Genomic DNA, 20595 nt, shown 5'->3' with positions numbered 1-20595 from the left:
GAGGGTCTGTTTCGGGTGCTGTATAACTCTATGACTCCGAACTGCCTCCAATGAAATGACATAATTTCTTAAATAAGGGGACCAAATGGCTTCATCTAAAGAGGCACTCAGTCTCCCCTACTCCTGCCGAGTTTCTCCAGCATCCTCTGTGATCATTTCTGGATTTCGGTGAAGATGTCTGGGGGAGACCCTGGCCCGGGGGTGGGCTGAAAGAAAAGCAGCCTCCTCCCCCCACACACACACAAAAGATTGCGGATGAGGATGACTTCATTCCAGCCAATAATTGGGATGTGCCGGCAGATTCGAGTTGATTGGTTCCCACTAGAGGTCGGTCTGGAGCTTTTAAGGCGTATCTCTGACGGGGGAGGGGGAATGGTCACTTTTCTCGCCGGCGTAAGAATGCGGAACAAGTACAAGTGAGAGGCAGAGAGCAAGTTTGATGTGTGTGTGTGTCGCTGGCTTAGTGATAAGGCTTCGACCCCCCCCCCCCCCACTTTGCTCTTTCATCTAATTTTAAGCCGATATGCAGCAACCAGGAAAAAAGTGGCTTATGATGAAACCATAGCAGCAGGAGGAGATTCTGGACAAATCCACTTTTTTTAAAAAAAGAAATAGAATATTTAAAAAGGAAACAAGAAATTGCAGCCTGCGAAGTCTTGCAAGGCATATTGATTTTGTTTTTATTCAAAAGAAAGGACAGAATCTATTCCAGCTGTCTTGATAGCATGGCGGTCGAGAGAAACAGGAGACTTTTGCAGGATCTGTTGGAGAATCCAGGGAACGAGGCGTGTGCGGATTGCGGTGCCCCGGGTAAGTAGCAGCCGAGACGGGGGCGAGAGAGGCTGCGTTTGATTATTAAACAAGAGATGCAAATAAGACGGGGGGTGGGGGACATCAAACGGGGGACAGTGCTCCTGTAGGGCACCTCCTCACTATACCTCCCTTGTCAAACACCTGTGAGCAGGAAGGGCAGTGTCATGAGCATCGAGAATTTGGCAGCGTTGCCCAGCATCTGCAGAATGGGGCATTTCTAGGGGACAAAAATTACTGTATCAATATCCGGTGATAGGGTGGACACAGTTGGGGCATGAAGGTTGCACTTAGTTCCTTTTAGAGCAATTCAGGGGCGTGCCTTCTGCTTTATTTTTCTCTTTCTCTCCCCCCCCCCCCCCCCCCAATAATTATATTCCACTTTTCTTGCTGAGGGTGGGGTTTTGTTTGCTTAAGGTCCCCACAGTGCCAACAAGGCGTGCACCTTATTACAGGTGCCCCTTCGCGGCAGACTCCAATGACAACACGGTTTTGTACTGTACTGTGTAAAACCTGGCACTGGGCGGATATGGACTTTGGTCCCGACTGCGATGTCAGATTTAATTACCAAGTCCCAATTTGGCAAGAGGGCGAGGTAGCTCCTAGAAATATTATATTTCTATCAATATTTAGAAAACATTCCTTTTTATTGGGGGTGTCTGTTGTATTTGGTGACCGTGGTAGAGGATAAAGTACAGTAAAGAGTGACATGGCAAAGAATACATGAGTTTTTTTTTGGGGGGGGGGGCAGCAGGGAAGGCAAGGGAGATTGAGTGTTAGTTATTTTGCATGTAATTATTTAAATTGACTTTATCCCTGGAGAAATTTTGAAATAGATTTTGTAAAGCATGACACAAGGTAATTCAACTAAAATCAAAACTGTATCAAATTAACTGGAAAAAAAAATGTGGAATCACTTAATACTGAATGACTTAATTCCAAAAACACAATTGTAATTTCAAACTGTCAGGCTGTGCAAGTTGATGGCACAAATATTATTCTGAGCACAAAAAACCTGAGGGTTTATTGTGTCTATAAATTCAAAAATATCAACCCCATGTGTTGCAAAAATAATTAAATTTAGTATTGGATAACCTCATGGTCCTGTCTGCTTTATGATGCTTCAGGCTGCATCCTTGTAAAACTGGATGTTCAATTAAACCATGACCTTGTCTTGTTCACAGTCACTTTCTGATTATTCCCAATCTCCTGCTCTGAGCTCATATCCCAGCAAGTTTTTTTTTAAACAAGTACTTATCCAGTTCCTTCTGAAAACTACGTTTGAATCCACTTACTTTCAGGCAGCGCATTCACTGGGGGAATGAAAAAATCAGCAGTAAGTGGAGTGGGGTGGGGAGGATAGCTTTGAAAAAGAAAAAGGCAATCGCACCGACTTGGGGGAGGCAGTTCAAAAACCTGTCACTGAATTTCGGGGAGATAAATTTCCTTCAGCCTATTGGGGAAAGTTCTGAGACAGCGTACCTTCAATATGTGGTAGTAGCTTATTGTCCATGATTTTGTAGGAGCGGCTTTTGGACTGCGGTGGACAAAGTTGTCTGATTTTTAAAGTTGTCCGTATAAACAGAGCTATCCAAACACTTTATCATTGTGAACTTCTCAGTGAGTAACTCCAGTGCACACATGACACAGATAAGCAGGCTTTTTCAGACCGCCAAGACCATAAAAGTCAGATAGGACAGCCATCAAATTAGACATGCAAAAATAAGGCTGCTGAGCTTCAAAGGCTTGTATCTCCCATGTATTCATAGTAAATATGTCAACTATACTGTACTTGATTTACAAATTGTTTCACGGTCACTAGACAAATGCGTTATGGTGTTTGATGAGCTGCTCAGAGTCCCGTTTGTCCAGTCAAGCTACAAATTGAACTGTTTGACAAATGAAGAGCCATCTGCCTGTCTAGTTCTGTGATTGAGATGTTCAGCCGTATCTTCTGTACCCTGTATGTTTCTGTTCTTATTGAAGTGAATTCTGGGATGGGGGCAAGGGTCATTAAGTATGACACCAGTAAGTTTATGCAACCATAAAGTATTTGGTGGACTGGAAAATTACATGGAGGCAATGAATTGGCACAACTTCAAGTTCAGTTGAATAAAATTCCATATTAGATTGGAAACAAACAGAAATTGATGTTTGGCAGTATCTGTGGAGAGAAATTAGGGTTAATGTTTCAGATAAAGTTACCCTTCCGAACCGACTGACACCACCTCAACAATATATTCTTGGACCCTTGTTTAACAAGGCCCAACATAACCTTCTCCAGGCTTCACGTGACCAGCAACAATCCTTTAACTTTCTAGTGATAGCCATAATTCATGAGAATGAAATAAAAATGTAAAATGCTGGATCTATTCTGCAGATATTTACAAACATAAAGTGATTTGCTGTTGATAGTGAGCATAAAGGGAAGCCTTTTTTTTTGTTTTCAAACTCCTCCAACCTCTGTCTCGCTTTCCTCCTTTAAAGATGCCCCTTTGAAATCATCTTTAACGTCAAAGCTTTCGGTCACCTGTCCTAATGCCTCCTTGTGTGACTCATTATCGGGGTGGACTCTGAACAGTATTGATGTATCATGGGATCTTGGGGTTCAAGTCCATAGCTCCCTAAAAGTGGCCACACAAGTAGATGGGGTGGTTTTTTTAAAAGAAAAATGTATGGCCTGTTCGCCTTTATTGGTTGGGATATTGAGTAAGACTCAGGATGTCATGTTGCAGCTTTAAGTGTGGCCTAGCCAAAGTCTTAGAGTATAGCATTCAGTTCTAATTGCCACACTGCAAGAAAGATGTGGAGGCTTTGGAAAGGGTGCAGAAGAGGTTTGCCAGATGCTGCCTGAATTAGAGTAAGAACTACAAGTAAAGCTAGAAAAACTCTGGTTATTTTCTCTGGACCCTCAGAGGCTGATGGGTGTACTGAGAGTCAGAGTCATACAGATGTACTGCAGGGAAACAGTCCCTTCGGTTCAACTTGTCCATGCCGACCAGATATCCCAACCTAATCTAGTCCCATTTGGCAGCACTTGGCCTATATCCCTTAAACCCTACCTACTCATACCCATCCAGATGCCTTTTAAAATGTTGCAATTGTGCCATTGCCCACCACTTCCTCTGGCAGCTCATCCATACAGGCACCACCCTCTGCATGGAAAAAGTTGCCCCTTAGGTCCTTTTTATTTCTTTCCCCTCTCACCCTAAACCTGTGCCCTCTAGTTCTGGACTCCCCCACCCCAACGAAAAGACTTTTGCCTATTGATCCTAATCCGTCCCCTCATGATTTTGTAAACCTCTATAAGGTCACCCCTCAGCCTCTGACGCTTCAGGGAAAACAGCCCCAGCCTGTTCAACCTCTGCCTATAGCTCAAATCCTCCAACCCTGGCAACATCCTTGTAAATCTTTTCTGAACACTTTCAAGTTTCACAACATCTTTCCGATAGGAAGGAGACCAGAATTGCCTGCAATATTTCAACAGTGGCCTAACCAATGTCCTGTACAGCCCCAACATGACCTCCCACGTCCTGTACTCAATACTCTAACCAATAAGGGAAAGCATACCAAATGCCTTCTTCACTATCCTATCTAACTGTGACTCCACTTTCAAGGAGCTATGAACCTGCACTCCAAGGTCTCTTTGTTCAGCAACACTCCCTAGGACCTTACCATCAAGTGTATAAGTCCTGCTAAGATTTGCTTTCCCAAAATGCAGCACCTCACATTTATCTAAATTAAACTCCATCTGACACTCTTCAGCCCTGGCCCATGTGATCAAGATCCTGTTGTAATCTGAGGTAAGCTTCATTTCTGTCGACTACACCTCCAATTTTGGTGTCATTTGCAAACTTGCTAACTACACCTCCTATGTTCACATTCAAATAATTTCTATAAATGATGAAGAAAAGCAGTGGACCCAGCACCGATCCTTGTGGTACTCCACTGGTCACAGGCCTCCAGTCTGAAAAGCAACCCTCCACTACCAATCTCTGTCTTCTACCTTTGAGCCAGTTCTGTATCCAAATAGTCTATAAAATTGAGATGCACAGATAAGGTTGATAGTTGAATCTTTTTCCCAGAGTTGAAATGTCCTACTCTATGGGGTATGCATTTAAAGCAGGAGGATGAAGGCTCAAAGGAGATGAGGGGCAGATTTTTTTTTAAGAATGGTAGGAGTCTGTAGTGTGCTGCCAGAGGTGGTGGTGGAGGCAGCTACAATAGGGGTGTTTAAGGAAACCTTACATAAACATACGACTATGCAAGGTCCAGGGGTAGGCAGAAGGGATTAGTTTAATTTGGTGTCATGTTCGGCATAATATCCTGGGCTGAAGGGCCTGTTCCTGTGCTGTACTGGTCTGTTCTAATTACCATCATTAAGTGGTTCAGGACACTTTACTGCGTTGAAAGGGCTGCTTAGAAGCCAGTGGTTGTGGTTGATGTCAGTGCTACAGCTAAAGAAAGCCCAATTTGTTTGATTTCCACCAATAGTGCTGTACAACATCAGGTGGGCAGTCAGTCAAGTCCAGGGTTGTGTGTAATAACCATGTAGCTCAAATAGGAGGTCTCGAGCATGCAATATCTGATCTTTATTGAATTATTGACTCCAAAAAAATCATCCACTCTGATGCCCAAAACATGGCCAGATGAATGACAAGGTGCTCTGGAAAGGTTGGGACATTCCTATCTTTTTCAGCTTTGGTCAGGGCCTTAGTTAACATATTAAAATGGAGTCACTATATAGACAGTGTAAATGCTATCTGCTTGATGATCTCCCCTTCCCTCCTGGTTGGTCCACTGTCTATTCCAATGCCAGCTCATGGTATAGGAATGCATGGCAGCACCTGAATGTAAATGTTAGTGTGTTCTGTGAAACTGAAGAACTTTACATTTCTATATCACCTTTCACAAACTCAGGACATGTCTTGCAGCCAATGAAGTACTTTCCAAAGTGTAGTCTGTGTTGACTTTGAAGAGTTGCAGCTTCGCACAACAGCAAATGGAGCTTGCAATTGGTACAGCAGCTGTATAAATGGTTTACACCACTTGTGCAAATGCTGCACATCCTGTTGGAAAAGCTGTTTGATCGTGGGATGAGGGCATTGTTGGGAAGGCCAACATTTATTGTCCATCTCTAACTGCTCTTGAAAAGGTGGTAGTGAGCTGCTGCCTTAACTGCTGCAGGCCGTGTGGAATGAATACATCCACCAGTGCTGGTATTCTCCAGTGCCTGCTGTCCTTGTTCTCCTAGGTAGGAGAGTAAAGGGTTGGGAAAATGCTGTCAAAGGAGCCATGGCACATTCCTGCAATGCATCCTGTTTGTGTGAAACATTGCTGCCATTATGTTGCTTGTGGAGGGATGAAGGAAAAACTACAAATTATGATCTGAAGCGGCCCATTATAACCCGCACTGCTAGCAAGTTTTGAAGATTTGTAGCTCAGATGTAGGCTTGCTCGCTGAGCTGGAAGGCTTGTTTTTGGATGTTACGTCGCCATACTAGGTAACATCACATTGAGTCTCTGAATGAAGCACTGGTGGTGTAGCCCGCTTTTTATTTATATGTTTGTTTTCTAGGGGTGGTGATGTCCTTTCCGGTTCTTTTTCTCAGGGTGGTAAATGGGATCCAAGTCAATGTGTTTGTTGATAGCTACAGATGCTGCCAGACCTGCTGATTTCCTCCAGCAATTTGTTTTTGTTGCAGTACATCTCCAGCCTTCCTTTTACCCACAGCTCATGTTACTCTTTCAAACAATTCCAATAAATTGGTTAAATATGATGTCCCTTAAACATAATTGTGCTGACTCTTCCCACTTACCTTGAGTTTTTCCAAGTGCCCAGTTATGATGTTCTTAATGATTTGATTCTAACAATTCTTGATAGCTGTTAAGCTAGCTGCCTATATTTCCATTTTCCACATTTTCCTTCTTGAATCGAGGGGTCTTATTTATTTTCAGTCTGATAAAACACTTCGAGTTAACACCAATGCATCTACTACCTTGGTAGCCACCTTTTTTTAAGGTCACATTGATTTTAGACCCCATCTACCTTCCCCGGGGGGGGGGGGGGGACTGGAAATGATGACATACCCATCTTAAGAAGCCACGATTAGATTACTTAGTGTGGAAACAGGCCCTTCGGCCCAACAAGTCCACACCGACCCTCCGAAGAGCAACCCACCCAAGCCCATTCCCCTACATTTACCCCTTCACCTAACACTATGGGCAATTTCCCATGGCCAATTCGCCTAACCTGCACATTTTTTGGACTGGGAGGAAACTGGAGCACCTGGAGGAAACCCACGCAGACACTGGGAGAAAGGCAACTGTCTGTTTGGAGTTTGCACAAAGACAGGAATTGAACCCCAGTCTCTGGCACTGTGAGGCAGCAGTGTTAATCACTATGCCACCGAGCCACCCTATAAAGAGAGAGCTGGGACGTACTACCAGCACTTCACTGGATGCTCTCACTGATGTTACCTGGTCATGGCAATGAAACTCTGAAAACAAACCTTTCAGCTCAGTGAGCTAACCTACATGCATATCATCAACCTGAGCTAAAAATCTTCTCAAAAATCACTAACCTTAGGATGGCATCCACTTGGAGCTGGCAGGTCTCAACGTGCAGCTCCATAAGTTTCCTCTGTGTCGCTTCTCTAGAAATAATTACTTTTCACCAGGAATATTTCTCTTCCTTCAACTTCTACACTTAAATTTTGTTTTTGTATCCTCCTATAGTGATAACAGAAGTAAAATATATATTCATTGCATCATTACTTTCTAATCCACTATTAACTTCCTCATTTGCTTTTGTGGAACAACACTTTTTTTTTGAAGTGATGAGTAGGAAAGGGGTAACATAGAACATAGAAAAATACAGCGCAGTACAGGCCCTTTGGCCCTCGATGTTGCGCCGATCCAAGCCCACCTAACCTACACTAGCCCACTGTCCTCCATATGCCTATCCAATGCCCGTTTAAATGCCCATAAAGAGGGAGAGTCCACCACTTCTACTGGCAGGGCATTCCATGAACTCTCGAATCGCTGAGTAAAGAATCTACCCCTAACATCTGTCCTATACCTACCACCCCTTAATTTAAAGCTATGCCCCCTCGTAATAGTTGACTCCATACGTGGAAAAAGGTTCTCATGATCAACCCTATCTAAACCCCTAATCATCTTGTACACCTCTATCAAGTCACCCCAAACCTTCTTTTCTCCAATGAAAACAGCCCCAAGTACCTCAGCCTTTCCTCATACGATCTTCCTACCATACCAGGCAACATCCTGGTAAACCTCCTCTGCACCCGTTCCAGTGCCTCCACATCCTTCCTATAGTATGGCGACCAAAACTGCACACAATACTCCAGATGCAGCCGCACCAGAGTCTTATACAACTGCAACATGACCTCAGGGCTCTGGAACTCAATTCCTCTACCAATAAAAGCCAGTAAGCCATATGCCTTCTTCACTGCACTATTTACCTGGGTGGCAACTTTCAGAGATCTGTGTACATGGACACCAAGATCTCTCTGCTCATCCACACTACCAAGTATCCGACCATTAGCCCAGTACCCAGTCTTTTTGTTACTCTTACCAAAGTGAATCACCTCGCACTTACCTACAGTGAACTCCATTTGCCACCTTTCTGCCCAGCTCTGCAGCTTATCTATATCCCGCTGTAACCTGACACATCCTTCCTCACTGTCAACAACTCCACTGACTTTCGTATCATCCGCAAACTTGCTCACCCAACCTTCTAGCCCCTCCTCCAGGTCATTTATAAAAATGACAAACAGCAATGGTCCGAAAACAGATCCTTGCGGAACACCGCTAGTAACTGCACTCCAAGATGAACCTTTACCATCAACTACTACACTCTGTCTTCTTCCAGCCAGCCAATTCCTAAACCAAACCTCCAACTCACCCTCAATGCCATACCTCCGTATTTTTTTGCAGTAGCCTACCATGGGGAACCTTATCAAACGCCTTACTAAAATCCATATACACCACATCTACTGCTGTACCCTCGTCTACCTCCTTAGTCACCTTCTCAAAGAATTCAATAAGGTTTGTGAGGCACGACCTGCCCTTCACAAAACCATGCTGACTATCCTTGATCACATTATTCCTATCCAGATGTTCATAAATCCTATCCCTTACAATTCTCTCTAAGACTTTGCCCACAACAGAAGTGAGACTCGCCGGCCTATAGTTACTAGGTTTATCCCTACTCCCCTTCTTGAACAAGGGAACCACATTTGCTATCCTCCAGTCTACTGGCACTATTCCTGTAGACAACGAGGATATAAAAATCAATGCTAATGGCTCTGCAATCTCCTCCTTTGCTTCCCAGAGAATCCTAGGATAAATGCCATCAGGCCCAGGGGACTTATCTATTTTCACCCTTTCCAGAATTTCCAACACCTCTTCCCTACATACCTCAAAGCCGTCCATTCTAATTAATTGTGACTCAATATTCACATCGACAACAATGTCCTGTTCCTGAGTGAATACTGACGAAAAGTATTCATTCAGCGTCTCCCCAATCTCTTCAGCCTCCACACGCAACTTCCCACTACTATCCTTGACTGGACCTATTCCTACCCTAGTCATTCTTTTATTCCTGATATACCTATAGAAAGCCTTAGGGTTTTCCCTAATCCTACCAACAAAGGACTTTTCATGTCCCCTCCTTGCTGCTCTTAGCTCTCTCTTCAGATCCTTCCTGGCTACCTTATAACTCTCAATCGCCCTAATTGAACCTTCACGCCTCATCTTTACATAGGCCGCCCTCTTCCATTTAACAAGGGATTCCAATTCCTTAATAAACCACGGCTCCCTCACACGACCCTTTCCTCCCTGCCTAACAGGTACATACTTATCATGGATACTCAATAGTTGCTCCTTGAACAAGCTCCACATATCAATTGTGCCCATGCCTTGAAGCCTACTTTTCCAAGCCATGCATCCTAGGTCGTGCCTCACCGCATCATAATTTCCCTGCCCCCAGCTATAACTCTTGCCCTGCAGTGCACACTTATCCCTCTCCATCACTAGAGTAAAAGTCACCGAATTGTGGTCACTGTCCCCAAAGTGCTCACCTACCTCCAATTCTAACACCTGGCCTGGTTCGTTACCCAGAACCAAATCCAGTATGGCCTCACCTCTTGTTGGCCTGTCTACATATTGTGTCAGGAAACCCTCCTGCACACATTGGACAAACACCGACCCATCTAACGAACTCGAGCTATAGCTTTCCCAGTCAATATCTGGAAAGTTAAAGTCCCCCATAATAACCACCCTATTACTTTCACTCTTCTCCTGAATCATCCTCGCAATCCTTTCTTCTACATCTCTCGGACTATTAGGAGGCCTGTAGAAAACTCCTAACAGGGTGACCTCACCTTTCCTATTCCTAACCTCAGCCCAAACTACCTCAGCTGGCGAGTCTTCATCCATCGTCCTTTCCACAGCTGTAATACTATCTTTGACAAGCAATGCCACACCTCCCCCTCTTTTACCCCCACCTCTGACCCTACTAAAACATTTAAACCCTGGAACCTGCAACAGCCAATCCTGTCCCTATTCTACCCATGTCTCCGTAATAACCACAACATCGAAATCCCAGGTACCAACCCACGCTGCAAGTTCACCTACCTTATTTCGTATACTTCTTGCATTGAAGTATACACACTTCAAGCCACTTTCCTGTTTACAGGCACCCTCCTTTGAGATTAATGTTCCTAACCTCCCTACACTCCAGGTCCTGCACCCTAAAGCTACAGTCTAGGTTCCCATGCCCCCTGCAGAGTTAGTTTAAACCCCCCCCAAGAGCACTAGCAAACCCCCCAAGGATACTGGTGCCCCTCAGGTTCAGGTGTAGACGATCCTGTATATAGAGGTCCCACCTTCCCCAGAAAGAACCCCAGTTATCCAGATACCGGAATCTCTCCCTCCTGCACCATCCCTGTAGCCACGCATTTAACTGTTCTCTCTCCCTATTCCTTGACTCTATCACGTGGCACCGGTAACAAACCAGAGACAACAACTCTGTTTGTTCTAACTCTGAGCTTCCAACCTAGCTCCCTGAAAGCCTGCCTAACATCCTCAGCCCTCCTATCTATGTCGTTGGTGCCAATGTGGACCACGACTTCAGGCTGCTCCCCCTCCCCCTTAAGGACCCGGAAAACATGATCAGAGACTTCACGTACCCTTGCACCTGGGAGGCAACATACCAAACGTGAGTCTCTTTCACCCCTACAGAACTGCCTATCCGTGACCCGAACTATCGAATCCCCAATAACCATTGCTCTGCTCTTCTCCACCCTTCCCTTCTGAGCAACGGGGACAGGCTCCGTGCCAGAGGCCTGAACCCCATTGCTTACCCCTGGTAAGTCGTCTCCCTCCCCCCCCCCCCCCCCCCCCCCCCCCCCCCCCCCGCACAAGTATCCAAAACTGTATACTTGTTTTTGAGGGGAACGGCCGCAGGGGGTCCCTGCACTGGCTGCTTCCTCCCAGTCTCCCTCACTGTCACCCATTTGTCTGCAATCTTTGGAGTTCAAAGTTTGTGCGAAGATTTGCAGCTTGGGTGCTCGTTGTTGTGGTTCTGTTCGCCGAGCTGGAAGTTTTTGTTGCAAACGTTTCGTCCCCTGGCTAGGCGACATCATCAGTGCTTGGGAGCTTCCTGCGAAGTGCTTCTTTGATGTTTCCTCCGGTGTTTATAGTGGCCTGTCCCTGCCGCTTCCGGTTGTCAGTTTCAGCTGTCCGCTGTAGTGGTTGGTATACTGGGTCCAGGTCGATGTGTTTGTTGATGTAGTTTGTGGATGAATGCCATGCCTCTAGGAATTCCCTGGCTATTCTCTGTCTGGCTTGCCCTATGATAGTAGTGTTGTCCCAGTTGAATTCATGTTGCTTGTTGTCTGCGTGTGGCTACTAAGGATAGCTGGTCATGTCGTTTCGTGGCTAGTTGATGTTCATGTATGCAGATTGTTAGCTGTCTTCCTGTTTGTCCTATATAGTGTTTTGTGCAGTCCTTGCATGGCATTTTGTACACTACATTAGTTTTGCTCATGTTGGGTATCGGGTCCTTCGTTCTGGTGAGTTGTTGTCTGAGCGTGGCTGTTGGTTTGTGTGCCGTTATGAGTCCTAGGGGTCGCAGTAGTCTGGCTGCCAGTTCCGAGATGCTCCTGATGTATGGTAGTGTGGCTAGTCCTTTTGGTTGTGGTATGTCCTCGTTCCGTGGTCTTTCTCTTAGGCATCTGTTGATGAAGTTGCGCGGGTATCCGTTTTTGGCGAATACCTTGTATAGGTGTTCCTCTTCTTCTTTTTGCAGTTCTGGTGTACTGCAGTGTGTTGTGACCCTTTTGAATAGTGTCCTGATGCAGTTTCGTTTGTGTGTGTTGGGGTGGTTACTTTCATGGTTTAGGACTTGGTCTGTGTGTGTGGCTTTCCTGTATACCCTTGTAGTGAATTCTCCGTTCGGTGTTCTCTGTACCATCACGTCTAGCAATGGGAGTTGGCTATCCTTTTCTTCTTCTCTCGTGAATCGGATTCCTGTGAGTGTGGCGTTGATGATCCGGTGTGTCCCCAACACACACAAACAAAACTGCGTCAGGACACTATTCAAAAGGGCCACAACACACTGCAGTACACCAGTACTGCAAAAAGAAGAAGAGGGGATGAAACGTTTGCAACAAAAACTTCCAGCTCGGCGAACAGAACCACAACAATCTTTGGAGTTACTACTTCCCTAAAGCTCTGATCTATCCCCTCCTCTGCCTCCCGAATGATCCTAAGTTCATCCAACTCCAGCTCCAATTCCCTAACACTGTCTTGGAGGAGCTGGAGATGGGTGCACTTCCTGCAAGTGTAATCAGCAGGGACGACCATGGCATCCCTCACCTCAAACATGTTGCAAGAGGAACATAAGCAACTGTTGCTATCTGTTTTTACATATCTAACTAGCTTCTTCGGGGGCAGTAATTTATTTGTAATTTTTATCCTATTAGTGATTTCCTTTAGACTATGACCAGCCAGCTGACTGTCCACTTACCTTTGCACAATTAGAAGTTTTTTCTTTTAAGTTTGATGCATTCCTTTTAACTTCTTTAGTTAACCAGGGTTAGTGGATTCTCTCCTTGGAATTCTGAGGAATAGTAGGAATGTACCAAAAGTATTCTGAAATAGCCCTTTAACTGTCTACCATTACTTCTCTTATGATCTGACTTCTAGTGAGATATTATCGCTCACTTCAGCGAGCTTGGCTTTCATGCCCAGGCCATTACCCTTAAAGTTTTTAAAAATAATAATCTTAGACACACTCCTCTTCTCCGTTTCAAATTAGATGTAGGATTCTGTTATTATGATGGCTGCTACTTAGAGGCCCTTTACACTACGTTCAATAATTAATCTTGTCGCATTATGCAGTAACATGTCTCATAAAACCTAGTCTCTGTACAATTCCAGAACATGCTGTTCTAGGAAGCCATTTTGAAAGTATTCTCTGAATGTCTCATCAAGGCTATTACCAGTCTGATTTTTTTTTTTTTGCCCTGCTTGAATGTAGATTAAAGTCACCCAAGATTCATTGCTGTCCCTTTATCGTGAATACCTAATTTTTCTTCATCTTATATTGTGGTTATTGATAAGGGCCCTGTAGATCACTCCTACAAGTGACTACTTTTCTGTAATATTCCTTACCCTTTCCTTCAAACCAAGTCTACATTCTGACCGTCTGGACCAGATCCTTTTTAACTATTGCACCAATACAACCTTTGATTGGGAGTGCGATCCTTCCAACTTTACCAAACTTCCTATTCTTCTGAATGTCTTATATCCCTCAATATTTGGAACCAAATTCTTATCATCCTGCAGCCAGATTTTTGTAATGGTTACCAGAGCATATGAGTGAAATGTTCAAAACGTTATATGGGGTGCTAATCAAATGGGCTGCTTTGTCTTTGGTGTCAGCCTTCCTGTGTGCTATTGGAGCCACACACCTGCAGGCAAGTGGGAAGTATGCCCATCACCTTCCTGAACTTTGCTTTGTAGCTGGAGGCCAGGCTTTGTGGAGTCTTGCAGTGAGTTACTTGCTGCAGGACATCTACCTCTGATATGCTCTGGCAACCATATTTTCATGGGGTTTGTCCAACTATATCTCCTGTCAGTGATGACCCCCAGGATATTTATGCTAGGGATTCAGTAATAATAATTGTTTGAGTTGGTCATTGCCTGGCACTTGCATGGCACAAATGTTACTTGTCAATTTTCAGCTTAAATCTAATTGTTCAGGTCTTGCTGTGTATGGTGTAAATGGCTTTAGTATGTACATACTCAAATGCTATTGACTACTGAAATAATCAGCAAGTATCCAACTTCTGACTTTGAAGGGAGGGAGCTTATTCTGGTACACTGAGGAACCTCTGCTGTGGTGACCTGGGACTGAGCAGCTTGGCTTCCAGTACCTAAAACTATTTTTGTGCTACACATCACTTCATACAGCAGAAAACTTTCCCTCTGATTTCAATTGACTTCAGTTTTATTTTAGCTCTTTGTTACCAAACTCTATTAAATGCAGTGCATGTCCCTGTATAAGAATCTTGTACTCCATGTACACTGAGGCAGTTTGTAATTTAATTTATTTTCATTTCCTCCTTGCTGAGCCAAGATTCCAAAGGCATTCTGAAGTCTTTAAGTAGATTTTCTTCCTGAAGGCAGTGAGCTTTAAGAGCTAATTCATCTTTCTAGATGGTTTAAACCAATACTACTAGCTGACATTGAGATTCTGGTCTATTGTATCTCAGGCTGTGGGTGTTAGCACAAACACTGTCTTTGAGGCTGGTTGATCTTTATCTCTGGGGCTGTTCAACTCCAGGTATACTGTGTGTACACATTTCTTTGTTGATATTTGTATATTGCAGGTTCTCCATACAGTTCTCTTATGTCTCTGACTTCTAGCTTCTTATTCTCATTCTAGACCCGTCTCCTCTTACTGACGCCAGAGTCAATCAATCACTTGTATTATGATTTACACAAATCTCATAATACTAAGTCCAACTGGGCGGCACGGTGGCACAGTGGTTAGCACTGCTGCCTCACAGCGCCAGAGACCCGGGTTCAATTCCTGCCTCAGGCGACTGACTGTGTGGAGTTTGCACGTTCTCCCCGTGTCTGCGTGGGTTTCCTCCGGGTGCTCCGGTTTCCTCCCACAGTCCCAAGATGTACAGGTCAGGTGAATTGGCCATGCTAAATTGCCCATAGTGTTAGGTAGGGGGTATGGGTGGGTTGCGCTTCGGTGGGTCGGTGTGGACTTGTTGGGCCGAAGGGCCTGTTTCCACACTGAGTAATCTAATCTAAACTCTGTACAAGCCCTGACCTCAACATGTATCTCGTGACCATGCTAAAAATATACATACCTACAAGTGTTCTCCTATTAGTGACTAGTCCTAGTTGAGATCTGATTAATTTCTGTAACTACACAATAAAAGTAACAAGAACTTGTACTTAGGAATTGCTAACCTGATCAACCATCCCAACCCACTTCGCAAGAGCCTTGTGAAACAAAGTATAATAGTATAAAGTATGAAACAAGAGAAGATATTGGTCCAGATCAGTAAAAGATTAGTCGAGGACTGAAGGAATATGTACAAATTTAAAGTGTGGTAAGGAGGGCTGAGACAGCATGACGATATAGCCACCAATGACGATATAGCCATAATTATGGATTCAGTCCACAATTTGAGCAGCACCAATTTGTGAGCAATGTTCCCTCGAAGCCATGTGGCTGCACAGCCATTTTGAAGGTCCATGTGAGCCACTGCTGTTCCCAGCACTCTATTCTGGTTCCTGAAGTCACTGCCATCTGTGGATCTGAGGTCCACACAGAACCAAATTAAATTTTAGAGGGATTAGAGCAAGTTCCAAACCTACGAAGCCATGAAGGATTTAAAAACAAGATAGGGAAGTTTTAAAGGCATTGTTTGAGTGGCAACTAATAATAGATAAACAAGGACAAATATGCTGGAGGAATGGGAGAGTGTGAAGACACAGACAACAGTTTTTGATGAACTCCAGTTTGCAGATGTTAGGTAGGAAGGGGAAGCCAATCGGAAATACCAGAATAGTCCTAATTGGAAGTAACAGATGTGAATGAATGTTCTACATTGTATGACCTGTACTAAGAATGACGTTGGGTGATTTTAGAATTGGAAGCTGGCGTTCTTAGTGATAGCATGAATATGAAGTTGGATGTTCATCTTGGAGATTCAATGTGACACCAAGAGCTGTTGCCAGGGAGAGGGTGTGGGATTGAGTCTGTCACTTGGGAACAGAGTTTCATGTTGGGACTGGAATATTTTATTGGCAGAAACTTCAGAGTTTAAAACTGTATGTAGCTTCCTTTTAATTAGTAAATAAGACATTCACCTGTGAGTTGGAATGGATTACTACCACCAAGTCTGTGTGGGTTCAAGTTCCATTCCCAAGGCATGAATACATAATTTATGCTGGCACTCAAAATGAACTACTGAGAGAGCACCACTTAGTCAGAGGTAAATTTCTTAGAATGAGATGTGATTAATCATTGTCAGGTAGTTGTTGGATTTTGCTATGTGCAAACAGATTGCGGAATTTCTGACATCACGACAGTGACTGTATAGTAAAAGGATTAGCGTCAGAAGAATGCAGTGTGATAATAAGTCACATGATTAAGTAGAGATCTGAAAGGGAACAGGAGCTCTGGAGTTTTTTTGTGTATATGTAGTTCTTGCAGGAAATTCTGTGGACTCCAGCATTGTTTTAGGAGACTAAATCCAGTTAGACATAAATCACATGGTAAAACAGTGACTACAATCCATGGCTTTCAAATCCAGAGTTTGGATTGAAATGTGTTGCTGTATCATTTTTTTAATCAAATGTTGTCATATTTTGTTCCTGTCATTCAAATGTTACACTTTGATTGAAAGTAAGAGGCTTATTAGACCTTTTTTTAAATTTGGTTTCTTTCTGTTGAAGTGTTTAAAGGTAAGAGCAAGTAACTGAAGAAGTTGAAAACAAATCAAATCAGTTGTTACATGCAGTAAGCCCTGAGGGAATGATATATTGCTTTATTCTCTACCTTTGTTTTGCTAAATTGTATTGGAACCAGGTTGGTATAAAATTTTGAGCCAGCATAAACAGGGAGTGAATTCAGTTTGATTAGTTAGCTCTGTAGTGGAGCCCTTTCTGAAACTCTAGCACTATTTATACTTAAGTGCAGCATGCAGATCCCATCCATACACAGATATTTGTATTTTTTTTTGTTAAATAATCTAATCTTTGTCTCTCAACATTTAAATATATAATCAGCAGTTTCTCAAAGATAAAGATCTGTACAGATCTTCTGAAGAAGTGGTTTCACAATTGGGAAAGTTCTGCTGAGTCAGATTTGGATTACTGAAAATTGCTTGGTGGCTCTATTGCTGATGGTGCATTTAACCAAAGTCAGAACTTCCTTGGAATTAAATGATCTGATGCAACTTATTGACAGTTGCTTGAATGAGCTGAGCCAGTGTTCATTTTTTTTTTCACCTGTTGTATAAGCTTGAGTTGCTCTTCAGTGCTGTACAGAATTGAGAAATTTTGATGTTGAGGGGAAACTATTTCCATTGGCAGATATTTCAACAATGAAAGGACAGATGTAAGAAAATTTGGATTTTAAAAAAACACATGTCCTGCCTAAAAGAATTCAATAACTTTCAAGAGTGTATCTATGTTTGAAAAGAGGGGAAGAAGAAAGTAAGTAGCACGTTTGAGCTTGAGGATGAGTAGAAGGATTTTGGAAAGACTGGATGGTTATGGGCTTAACTGGTGCATAAGTAAGCTGTAATCTTTTTCTAATATAACTATTGGAAGTATGATGACTTTGTGGAGGTGAAAGTTGTATCCTGGTGTTTCAGGATACTGACCAGCATTATTGAGGGGTACAGTGGTGTTGCAGCATTGGGCAGGAGCTGGAGGTTGGGAGGGTTTTGGAGGGAGACGCTGTCCGGTGGTATCAGTGCTGAGTGGAGTCTGGCATGCAAACACCCAAGAGGCGGGTCACTGCATTTGAATAAAATGGAACTTCTCCTGGGGTTGGGACTAAAACTTAAGTGCTAGTGAATTGAGGAGAGAGGTGCAGGTAAGAGGCCATCTAAATCCTGAGGGAACAGTGGTACCTTATCCTGAAGAAAAGAGTAGGCAGTGGAATTGGGTATAATAAATCAATAACAATAAGGCATTGGTGCATTGAGTTCTACAAGTAAATGTTATTGGAAAATCTGTTTTTGTTTTCAGACAATTTGCACTATAAACTAGACAATACATTTTAGGGTATGGGATGTTTTCCTATCATGTTCCTCTGTATTTGTCATTATAATGTAACATGTGATGTTGTTTAAACAGCAGCTCTGTCTTCAAGAGCAGAAGACAGAATAAATCATATGGTGCTTTCTTTTCCCAAAGTTTAAATTTAATTCCTATCTACATTTGGGGAAAAATACACACCCTTGATCGTTTGTTATGTCTTGTAATATTTTAATATCTCGACATTCAAGATTGGAAACTGGACTTTGGGGTGCCAAACAACCATCAGTTGGAGTTGCCGCTTCTTCCACACTCATGGTAGTGGAAAATTTGGAACTTGTTCTCCCCTGGTAGGCCTGTGGCTGCTGGAGATCAACAGACAAACTGCTTCTTGTTAGTGAGGGTATCAGACAATATGGGACAAAACTAGCTAAATAGTTCGTGATTCAGACCAACTGTGAATATTTACATATTCTCAAGGGGCTGCAAGTCCCTTCCAGTTCTAATTACTCAATTTCCCATATTGGATCCAACTATATCTTGACTGTCTCTTCTGGCATAATAACCTGGCTTCCAAATTATTTCAAACATTTTCCACCATGACTAGATTGGGTTGGGATATCTGGTCGGCATGGGCAAGTTGGACTGAAAAGGTCTGTTTCCATGCTGCACATCTGACTCTGTGTGCATAAAGAGGTTAACCAAATTTAAGACCCTTCTTGTTTTAACTTGGACTAACACCAGAAGCAGTGTAGAAGGGCCCGTCTCTCAGGAGAGGCAGCGAAATTCAGGTCTGAAGCGATCCTAGGATTCTTCAGAGCACGTAAATGAACAGTTGGCACTCTTAAGGCCTTTGGTTAAAATTACAATGATATGTGCTGTTACATGAGTTCTATTTACTCCCCCTTGACTGCTCAAAATAGTTGGTTAAAATCTCGGGGGATGCCATTTTAAAATTTCTCACTAGCCCTGTCTCTTTCCCCCCCTCCCCACCACCACCCAACTGCCAGAGAATACAGAATTAAAATCAGCCTTGCCACTCTCTATGGTTGACAAAAATTAATTGTTCACTTATTCATTCTTAGGATGTAGGCCTAGCTGGTAAACCCAACATTTATTTTCTTAGCTAGGCCATTTCAGTGTTAACTGCATTGTTGAGGGAATGAAGTTACAGATGGCTTAGATTGGGTAAGAGCAGCAATTTTCCTTTTCTCAAGGGTAATCTGTTAGGTTTTCACAATCTATCAGCTTTATGATCACCTTTTACTGATTCACAATGTTGGAATTACTGCTTAAAACATTTTCAATCAAGGAAAGCATTGCCTCTTCCCTTGTCACTGACTCCATTCCATTTCCTTGCAACTGACTGAGGCTAAACCAGATTGTTTGCGTCTTTTTGGGGTCATATTTGACCCCAGCAGGAAATTTCCACCACACACCAGCAACACTAAGACCACCTATTTCCACCTATCTTCTTAACTTGCCTGACTTTACTTCAGCTAAAATCCTCATCTGAACCCTTTGTTATCACTAAATTTGGCTATTCCTTGCCTTCTACCTTCTCCTTTCTGTAAACCTGAGATTATTCAAGATTTGGAGATACCGGTGTTGGACTGAGGTGTAGAAAGTTACAAATCAAACAACACCAGGTTATAGTCCAACCGGTTTAATTGGAAGCACTAGCTTCCGGAGTGCTGCTCCTTCATCAGGTGACTGTTCAAAGCACTGCTACAGGTTACTTGCAAGTAAAGGGGTAGTTTAAAAGTGGGAGGCCTTCAAATGAAATAACTAGAGTCCAGAGGTGGTATGTTTCTATTAGTGTGAACGGCAAGGATGGTAGGTGGAGGGACTGTTGGATGGCCAGAGAAATTGAGGCTTTAGTCAAGAAAAAGGTGGAATATGGCTGGTAAACACAGCTGGGATTGCATGAATCCTTTGGAGTGTAAGGGCAGTAGGGGTACACTAGAGGGAACTCAAGAGGGCAAAAAGGCTACATGAGATATCTTTGGATTCTTAGCCTTATTAGCGGAGGAGATTCTACAAATGCATTGAAAAGTAAAAGAGTAACTAGGGAGAGAATAGGGCCCCTTAAAGGTCAAATAAAGCTGTCTGTGTGGAACTGCAGGAAATGGTGAGATACGAAACAGTATTTCATAATCAGTATTTTCTCACAGGCAGTAGTGCATGTACAGAATGAGCTACCAAAGGAAGTGGTTGAGGCTGGTACAGTTACAACATTTAAAAGGTGTTTGGAATGGACTATGAATAGGGAGAGTTTTGAGGGATATGGGACTGATTTAATTTAGGATAACTAACTGGCATGAATGATTTGGACCAAAGGATCTATTTCCATGATGTGCAGCTCTGTCTCTGTGACAGTTTCCTATCTTGCACTAATTTCCGTTCATCCGTTGTTCCCATGTTCCTGATTCAATATCTGCTTCCAATCCAGCAATGCCT

General features: G+C 43.3%; 1 protein-coding gene across 4 annotated transcripts in view; it reads left to right on the top strand.

Annotated features, from left to right (window-relative positions):
• The first annotated feature begins 461 nt into the window (after positions 1–461).
• Positions 462–20595, top strand: part of LOC122560572 (arf-GAP with dual PH domain-containing protein 1-like) — a 151004-nt gene continuing 130870 nt past the window's right edge. Inside the window, exon 1 of one of the 4 annotated variants that reach the window (XM_087997912.1) lies at positions 462–810. In XM_087997912.1, the coding sequence (XP_087854038.1) occupies positions 726–810 (85 nt within the window). In that variant the 5' untranslated portion in view covers positions 462–725. The remainder of the gene's footprint in view (positions 811–20595) is intronic. The other 3 variants (XM_087997914.1, XM_087997913.1, XM_043711333.2) reach the window with 3 other exon arrangements.

The sequence above is a fragment of the Chiloscyllium plagiosum genome, unplaced genomic scaffold (genome assembly GCF_037043375.1).
Source record: "Chiloscyllium plagiosum isolate Xiang-an unplaced genomic scaffold, Cpla_swu_hap1 HiC_scaffold_20, whole genome shotgun sequence".
Taxonomy (NCBI): Eukaryota; Metazoa; Chordata; class Chondrichthyes; order Orectolobiformes; family Hemiscylliidae; genus Chiloscyllium; species Chiloscyllium plagiosum.
The sequence above is the reverse complement of the archived record's forward strand: the minus strand, read 5'-3'. Positions and strand labels throughout refer to the sequence as shown.